The sequence below is a fragment of the Leucoraja erinacea genome, chromosome 1, assembly GCF_028641065.1.
Source record: "Leucoraja erinacea ecotype New England chromosome 1, Leri_hhj_1, whole genome shotgun sequence".
NCBI classification, from domain to species: domain Eukaryota; kingdom Metazoa; phylum Chordata; class Chondrichthyes; order Rajiformes; family Rajidae; genus Leucoraja; species Leucoraja erinaceus.
In genome coordinates, this window is record NC_073377.1 from 99,784,338 (window position 1) to 99,794,186 (window position 9,849).

Sequence of the window (9,849 nt, forward strand, 5' to 3'; positions counted from 1 at the left end):
CACGCAGTCACAGTGAGAACATATAAAGTCAATACAGACAGCACCCGTCGTCAGGATTGAACCCGAGTCTCTGGCGCTCTAAGGCAGTAACTCTATCGCTGTGCCATCCCTGGTGGGGGCAGGACTAAGCCTGGCAACTGATACGTGGATACAGGTCGAGGGAGGTTTGATTGGCAGATGGTTGGGTAACTGCCAGAGAAAAGTGTGAGATAAAGAGTAATGCCCCTGTCCCACTTAGGAAACCTGAACTGAAACCTCTGGAGACTTTGCGCCCCATTAGGTTTTCGTGCGGTTCCCGGAGGTTTTTGTCAGTCTCCCTACCTGCTTCCACTACCTGCAACCTTCCGCAACCACCTGTAACCTCCGGGAACCGCACGGAAACCTTGGGTGGGGCGCAAAGTCTCCAGAGGTTTCCGTTCAGGTTTCCTAAGTGGGACAGGGGCATGAGGATAGAAGTGGCATGGAATGTGAAGCAAGAGAAAGGAATGTAGGTGGAAGGCGATTGGGGGAGGGGAAAGGGAGAAATGGGTGCACATCCAGTTGGGGCATGGGGAGGGAAAAAAGGGAAAGAAAGGGAGTTTATTTGTAGATTAGTTACCTGAAATTAGAGAATTCAATATTCATATCATTAAGTTGTAAGCTACCCAAGGTGAGGTGCTGTTCCTTCAGTTTGTGTGTGGCCTCAATCTGGCAAAGGAGGAGGCCAAGGATAGAAGGGTCAGTGTGGGAATGGGAAGGGGAGTTAAAATTATTAGATTCCGGGAGATCCAACAGGCCTTGGCTGACTGAGACTACATGCTTGGACTCGCCGATGTAAAGGAGGCTGCATTGGGAATATGAGTAGGTGCACCTTAACCTCTGTCTCACCTGGAGGGGCTGCTATGGTCCCTGGATGGACATGAGGGAAGTGGTGTTGTGACAGGTGTTACATCTCCTGCTGTGGTAGGGGAACATACTTGGGGAGGGTGTGGTTCGGGTGGGAAGGGATGAGTGCAACAAGGAGCTGCGGAGGAAGCAGTCTCTGGGGAAAGCAGAAAGAGGTGGAGATACGAATATGTGAGGGGCACGTGGAAGGGGGCACAAAAATTGGAGAGTGAAGTGGTGGGATGAATGATAATGACCAAGAGAACTCTATCATTCCATCTGAGGGGAGGGGCAGCGAAAGGAGAACCACTGGACACAGAGACATGGATGAGGGATCTATCTATGACAGCAGAGGGGAAATCACATTTAGTAAAGAAAGGATATCTTGGATGTTCTAAAATGGAAAGCCTCCACTTGGGAGCAAAACTGAGAAATTCATTGTGAGCATTTACATGTAGATATCTACGTTTCTGATACTTACATGGGAAAGGATTGTCTTTCCCACTATTTTTCCAAAAGGTTCAAAAGTTGTTGAATTTCTTGCTCGCTGTCTGTGGCATTTAAAATACAAATTATCTTGCAAATTCTTCAATAGTTTTTTTCAATTGAGAATTCTTTGTTGCTCTAACATTACTTTATGTCCTTGTGTTATAGCCCACCATTTTGTGGATATGATCAGATGTTAACCTACAACATGATTCTCAAAGGTGTAGAAAAAATGGATTTTCCCAAGAAGATAACAAAACGACCAGAAGACATGATCCGTAGGCTGTGCAAGTAAGATTTTTTTTTAAATCAAAATGTATGCGCCCACAAATTCTGTAAGTACTATTTATCAACCAATATCATCAAGTATTAAAGTCAGCTGAATTTTATTCTGACCAAAATTTTCTTTTTAAGTAAATCGGTTATACAATCAAAAGAGAAAAATATTCAAGGCTATAGAGAACGATTAGGTCTCTTTAATAAGCTGTACAGATTTGAGTCTACAGTGTTAAGTCAGGACATTTCAATGGGATGTATTAGCTAGTGATCAGGCAGAAGACAAATTTTGGTCAGATAAAATCAAATGCTTGGGAATGTACACAGAACGTCCTGGGGCAAGGAAGGAGAGAACAAGAATGTAGGAACAGGGAAGGTACAGGACTTCTATTAGGTCAGAGAAGCAAAGCTGGACTCCTGTCGCATAAGGAATAACTTAACATTTTTGATTTCTTGTGGTCTTGGCTACCTTGCTGCCAGGTTGGCTTGGTGGGGAGGTCACAAGAGTTGTTTGGCTTGGATGAAGGATTGAAATTGGCTCTGGTAACTTCACAATCCAAACTTCAGATTCAAAGAATAGCTTTGCTTCTCTCCTGCAAGTGTTTCATTAAAATTAAAAGAACTGGTTTAAATGATAACCAGCAAAAAGTCTATAAGTTCCAAGGCAGGATGTTGTGCCAATCATTTTAAATGACAGCTCTGCTGGCAAGTGGAATTAAAATCAGTCCTCGGGTATTCAGTTAAGCCTTATGCAAATCAATAATATCTTTGATGCCGGCAATCATTGGTCAACAGTCAAAAGTCAAGATTGTTTTATTGTCATATGTCCCAAAACAGAACAATTAACTTCTTACTGAAAATAGACACAAAAAGCTGGAGTGACTCAGCGGGACAGGCAGCATCTCTGGAGAGAAGGAAAGGGTGACGTTTCGGGTCGAGACCCTTCTTCAGACCTGATATGTCACCCATTCCTTTTCTCCAGAGATGCTGCCTGTCCTGTTGACTAACTCCAGCATTTTGTATCTATATTCGGTTTAAACCAGCATCTGCAGTTCCTTCCTACACAATGAAATTCTTACTTGCAGCAGCGCAACACATATGTACACATAGTACTCTGTAAATCCCACAATAAATGACAAGAAAAAAGTTCAGTTCATTAGCATCTTCAGTGATGAATCCCCACATCCCCACTGTGTTCAATAAAATTATATTATAATAGAGGGCAACTATTTTCATCTACAAAAGAAGTCACTCCTCTGATGCTGGTGTCACTAATAAATGTTTATCTACAGAGAGAATCCCACCTGATAGATGCTCGGCAGTTGGCATTGCTTCAGTGATCCTTGGTGTCATTTTCTTTGTGGAGCTGTCTACTTAATTGTATTAATCTTCACAGGTATTAATTAATTCTGTTAAATGCAAAGATCTGTGGTTTGGTTATATGAAGGAGCATAACATCAACATTATTGATCTTATGAGCAGAGTTGAAATTGTTATTTAGTCTGGATAGAAAATAATGGCTTTACCAAATTTCCCTTCAAGTGTAAGTGTAATGTGAGACTAGTGTCATACATGACAGGTAATGTAAACTCATAAAAACAGAAACATAGAAAATAGGTGTAGGAGTATGCCGTTCAGCCCTTCAAGCCAGCACTACCATTCAATATGATTATGGCTGATCATCCAAAATTAGTACCCCTTACTGCTTCCTCCCCATATGCCTTTGGGATCACTCGGTGTGATTTAATGAAATCCCAGAATTCCGTTTTTTTGGTTATTGAATTGCATTGAATTTCCAAAATTTCCATAGTGGTAAGTGAGTTTTGATTTCACCTCCAATTTTCCAAAAAATCAGGCAGCTGTGTTTAAGTACGTTTAGATTGTGCTTGTGAAACAGCATAGACCTATTTCACCAGGACATTAGTGAATTTAATGGGATTGTGCACAACAAGGTTTCATGATCCTCATTACTAAAGGACTATTTTAAAAACAAATTATTTAATTAACTAAATTTAATTATGCTGCTGCTATGGTGGATTCAAACTCATGTCTGATTTTTAGGCCAGTCTTATTACACTTTGATTCCAATAGCGCAAACAGTATGCTCTCCATAACTCAGTAGTTTCAGGAGAACAATATGGGGGAAAAAAGAGAGAAAGAAATTGCAAAACAAACAAACAATTTTCCACTTGACTGTGATGTTCTTCAATGCAGACAAAATCCAAATGAACGTCTGGGAAATCTGAAAAATGGAATAAATGACATTAAGAAGCACAGGTAAGATGTTTGTGCAGAAATTTGACAGTGGCTGACTGTGTGGGCAGATTCTCAGCTGGATGGGTTGCTGGATTTGGTGGGGATCCCTGGAAGCAGGTCTGCCACAACCTTGGCGCGAAGTGGGGAAGGGACTTGCTACTCTTCCAATGGAAACTCACTGTAAACAAGAACAGTCATTTCCACTCTTTCTCTGGAATTCAGTTCTTTGGTCCACATTTGGACCAAGATTGAGATGAAGTCTGGAAATGAGTGGCCTTGGCAAAACCAAAACTGGACATCAGTGAGCATGTTATGGGTGAGTAAGTATGACCATGTTGCTCTGTTCCGTGTCTTCACCAGACCTAGCACCCACCCCGGGAACATTTACACTTATTCCATTCATCATTCTATTCATCATTGCCATAATTACAGCTCTACTTAATGATTACTACTCTGTTTTGTTCAAACTAGATTACCCTTCATCTGTTCAATCAAATAGCAAAATCCCCAAGTCACAATGTAAGGTCTGTCATATACAACTTGATACTTTCCATCACTGAGAGTAGACTGATTGGGCAAACGTGAGCTAAAGTGGGTTGGTTTTCCTTTTTGTTCACACCATTATCATGGTTTATTTTGTATAATGATATCGTTACCACAATAAGAAAGGAAAATGTTGGCAACAGCTATTATTACAATTGACCCAAGATCATATGAAACCATTATTACAAAAATAGTCATTATGTAAATAATTGTCAGTCAACATTAAAAACTCACTTAGTATTTATAACTTTATAATAATTTCCTTTTATTAATTGGCCACCAATAACTTGCCATATTTGTATTGAAATGTTATTTATTTTCATCTATAAACAGCTCAACTGGATGTCGTTTTTTCTTCTTTTTTTCAACTATTTGACGCTCTTCAGTCATTCTTTATTCATACCATTAAGTATTTGACATTTTTTCCAAAAGTCAAGAAACTTGTCTTCTGGGAATGTAAGAATTTAAACAGAAATAGGAGTCGCCATCCAATGCCTTGCATTTGCTCCAAGGCTCAATGGAGCAAATGCAAGGATATTTTACCTCAGCACCTCTTTCCTGAACTAACCCTATCTCTTTGATGTCCAAACATCTATCGATCTTTACCTTATATATATTTCTTGACTGAGCTATTGGAGCTCTCTTGGGCCGAGTTTTCTCTGGATTTGCCATTCTCTGGTGAGAACATTCTACTTTCTTCAATTCTGAATGGCCAATCCTCATTGAACATCTGATCACTGGTTCTTGATAGCCCAATCAAGGAACATGTCACCTCTGTGTAGATTCTTCAGAATTTTTAACGTTCAATGAGACCACCTGTCAATTTTCTAAACTCTGTTCTAAATTTTAATCCAGCCAAAGGTATCTCACCCTTGCCCAATCCCAGTAATCCATTTGGTGAATCTTTTCTGTACTCCGATCATTCTATCATCCTTCCTTAGATAGGAAGATCAAGGTATTACTTTCAAGGTGTGCTCTCACTTGGCTCTTATGTTACATTAGTAACATACCTTTACCCATTACTTAGATGTTCTTGCAATAAAGACCAATATGCCATTTACCTTCATGATAGCTTGCTATACCTACATATTTACTGTTGGTGGCTTGTGCACAAGGACTAGCATGCAGCTGTGAACATCCATACTTTTTAATCTCTCAGCATTTAAACATATTCCACTTTTCTCCAAAGTGACTGGCTCACTTTTAAACGCACAATATTCCACTTACCACGTTCTAACCCACTGTTGACAGGGCGCCGTTTCACTGATGTAAATTGCCTTTTGAATCCTCAGCTGGAATTGATTTGACATAAGATGAGAGAACTCATTGAGGATTGAAGAGGAAAGGATTTAGTAGGAATATTATTGGACATAGAACAATGCAGCACAGGAACAGCCTCCTCGACCCGTAATATCTTTGTCAACCATCATGCCAATTTTCACCTGGACATCTACCTGCATATGATCTAAATCCGTCCATTCCCTGACTATTTGTTTTAGCTATCTGCTTCCACTACTTTCCCCTGGCTGCACATCCCAGGCATCTACTACTTTCTTTGTGGAAAAATTGAATTATAAATCACGTTAAACTTTCTCCATCTTCAAGTTATGCCTTCTCGTATTTGACATTTCATTGCTGAGGAAAAGGCTATGACTATCTATCCTAACGATACTTCTGATCATTTCATACAATTCTATCAGATGATCCCTCAGCTTTCAAGATTTCAGAGAAAACAATCTAACGTTGTCTGACCTTTCCTTATTGCTAATACCCTCTAATCCAGGTAACATATTGAGAACCTCAGCTGTAACTTACCATATTTGAGCATACGCGAATGAACTTAATTTGATTTGCACCTCTTCTGCACCCTCTCCAAAGCCTCCACATCCTTCCTTATGTTGCATGGCTAATGTTTTCATGGGGAAAAGTTCACCATGGTAATCTACCTTGGGTTTAATTGCTTTTAAATGTGCAAATTAATACAATTTAAATGAAGAATATATTTGAAATATATATGTAATTTTATTCAACTATAGATGGTTCAGTGGTTTTAACTGGGAAGGATTAAAAACCAGGACTTTATCATCACCATTAAAAAGAGAGGTACAGTATTTGCTATTATTTTGTCTCAGATATAAGAATGGAATAATTTTGCAGTTTATTATATCTGGGCAACATCACATTTACTGGTTTTGGAGTTGCCAGACCAATGCTGAACCTGATGTTGATCTATCACAATGAATTCTATTTTACACTGTTCCAAATAAAATATTTGAATAATAGTAATATTGAATATTATAAGCATTAAAAAAACTCATGCCAATTTAGATATTTGGTCAGATTAAACCAATAATTAATTCACCATAAAGAATTGGAGGGCTTGGTCAGTTTGAAACATTGATCGCATTATTTTTCAATGAAATTAGAATCATCATTAGAACATCTATAATGCTGCCATGTAGAGGGCATTGAAAATAAAAATGCAAAACCATCAGGTACTGGAACTCTAAAATAAGTCAGAAAATACTAAGGGTTAGGAAACATCTGTGGACAAAGGAACAAAGTTAACACTTTAGGTGAGGGCCCCTATCTAGTTGTAAATATTGAAAATATTGAACAACAAACAGTATGCTAGTGTGTCTCTGTAGGTTGATCTGCATCCATGGATGGAAATGGACAGACACCATTCGGGTCAGGCGCATTCAGGTGGACTAAAAGAGTAGAGGGGAGATAGCTGATGTAAAGAGGTGAAGGGGATGGTTAGAGCAAAAGCCAGCACACAATAGTTGGTTCCAGGTGCGGAGGAGTTGATTAGCAGATGGAATGGGGTGGGGAGGGAAGGGTGGAAATATTGAAGGAGGCTGGATTGTGATAGGTGGGTTAACAAAGTGTGAAGATGATGGAATCTGATAGGGAAGGAAGAGTGGGACCAAGTATAGGAGGTAGGGTGGGCAGATCAGAACGGTGGGCAGCAGGAAACTCAGTTGGAGCAGTGTGTGTGTTGCTGATCAGTGTGTAGTTGCTGATGGTCACCTTCCCATTTTTGCCATGGGCCTTATTTCCATCCTGCGTCAGAACTGCACTCCTTGAATGGATGATCTGTGGCATCTTGCCCCATCTCTCCCGTTTGGAGGGAGAGAGGAAATCTGTTTTCATGCTGTAAATGTGATTTGCTTCTAGTGCATATTTAAATAAATTAAGGAACAGAAAATAAACTTGGTAAAAATGCAAGCCATGCAATTGTTGAGGTTATGTTTGGAGTGTTCCATGGGGTTATTGGTGCTGAGAAAAATGTTCTGATCGACCAAGTAGGCCAATCCTAACTTTTATCATGTCTTTGATGGGAACTATTCATAACCAACATAGTAATGATAAGATTGTATTTTTGAGGATTACAATGCTGAATAAAACTATTTTTGCCTTTTTTTTAAGCTTAAAGGTCCAACAGATTATAGATACTTTGATTCCTATCCTCCAGATAAGGATATTCCCCCAGATGAGCTCTCAGGCTGGGACAAGGATTTCTAGATCAATGCCAAATCTTCAACAAGTTGTGAGAAAAAGGATTTTTGCTGTTACTCTTACTAATGTTCAAAAGCACCCTGGACAATTTCCTCTAAGTATGCATCCTTTAATTTTTGGCTTTGTTAACAATCAGAAAAACAACCACAGAAGAAAGTGAACATTAATTTCAAAAGAGGAAAGAAGTCGTACCGTCAATAATATTACCTGAAAAAAAATGATGATGAAGATTGAAATGGCTACTGAACTGCATTGGAACACTTGTGCAAACATTTCCTTAGGCTTTGAAAAGTCAGCTGCACTGTTTGAAGAGGAGAAGCTCATGTGGAAATGTTATGAAGCAAGAGCAAATTGCTGCATAAGTGCAAACAGCAGCAGGACTCGCATTACACAGTTTTTTTCCCATGGTAACTGTCTTCGTATTTTAATTGAGCCGGTTCCCTTGCCAGGTACTGAACCCACTCTGTGGTATTTCTGAGAAGAGCTGAATGCAATCTTTCTGGTTCATACTTTCTCTAGATTTTGCACACATCTCTGCAATAATGTATAAGCTTTCAGTAACTCATAATACTGAACTGACTATATGTTCACAATCTGACATCTCTATCCTAGGCCAAACATTTGTGGCTCCTCCTTTCCATCAGAATGGCTTATGCATTGGCTAAGGTTGCACCATTGTTTTAAAAGGGCACCAGTAGAAGACAGGGCCAGTGAACCTGGCGTCAGTTTGGGGTGAGTTACTGGAGGGGATTCTGAGGGACAGGATCTCTCAGCATTCTAATAGACAAGGATATCTTGTCACCATGGATATGTGCATGGGGAAATTGTGTTTCACAAATGTGTTCAAGTTTTTGAAGAGGTAACCAGGAGGACTGATGAGGGCATGATGGTAGACATTGCCTGTATGGGTTTTAGCAAGGTCTTTGACAAGGTCTGCTTGATAGGCCGAAAGGTTAAATCACATGGGATCCAGGTAGAACTAGCTAGTGGGATACATAATGGCTCGATAGTAGGTATAGAATGTGATGGGTTGAAGGTTGTTTTTTGGAATGGAGGCATGTAACTTGTGGTGTGCCTCAGGAATCGATGTCAGGGCCATTGTGCTTCTTCAATAATTTAAATGATTTGTGTGAGAATATCACAAAGTTAGCAAGTTTGCAGAAGACAATTTGTAGGTGGTTTCATAGGAAATGAAGGAGGTTTACAAAAATTACAGTGGGATCTTGATCAGCCAGGTAAATGGGAGGAGGAATGGCAAATGCCATTTGACTCAGAAAAGTGAACATTTCCAAAATGTTACATTTGATTTAAATCTTTTTATTTGAATTTCACAGCAATTTGCATACATACAATGATAACAGACAGTGACAGTCAAGGCATAATTGTGCAACAGTATGTAAGCGACCCTCAAAGCCCTTACCCTTACCCACCTTCAACCCACCCGAATCAGGTCGGAACCAAACGGGGACAAACAACACTCACATACATACACATCCACACAAATATGGTAAGATAAACAAAACAAAAAGTACTAAAAAAAAAGGGGGTCACTAATAACAGTAACTAAGTAAGTAATTAAATAAATAAGTGTGGGGGGGGGGGGGGTTAAGGGGAGAGCAGCTGCAGTAGAGCAGAACAATGGTGGAGAGCACTCAGTCCTCTTCCGAGTCCGGGGACAAGTTGAGAGAGTTAACAAGTTCCAAGAAAGGGTTCCATGTATCTAGGAATGTCTTGGTAGAGCCTTTGAGAGAGAACCTAAGTTTTTCAAGCTTTAAATTGTAAAGCACCTCCTTAATCCAGCGGGTGTGTGTCGGGGGACAGGTGAGCCTCCAGTTAAGCAAGATCAGTCTCCGGGCTAACAAGGTTGTAAAAGCTAGAACCCGTTTCACCGCAACAGAGAGG

General features: G+C 39.9%; 1 protein-coding gene across 1 annotated transcript in view; it reads left to right on the forward strand.

Moving 5' to 3' along the window:
- The window catches only part of prkg2 (protein kinase cGMP-dependent 2), a 97,854-nt gene extending 88,337 nt beyond the window's left edge, over positions 1 to 9,517 (forward strand). The window contains exons 16-19 of the mRNA XM_055630417.1: positions 1,519 to 1,641; positions 3,841 to 3,903; positions 6,462 to 6,528; positions 7,858 to 9,517. Of these exons, the coding sequence (XP_055486392.1) occupies positions 1,519 to 1,641; positions 3,841 to 3,903; positions 6,462 to 6,528; positions 7,858 to 7,953 (349 nt within the window). The 3' untranslated portion in view covers positions 7,954 to 9,517. The remainder of the gene's footprint in view (positions 1 to 1,518; positions 1,642 to 3,840; positions 3,904 to 6,461; positions 6,529 to 7,857) is intronic.
- Positions 9,518 to 9,849: the final 332 nt, after the last annotated feature.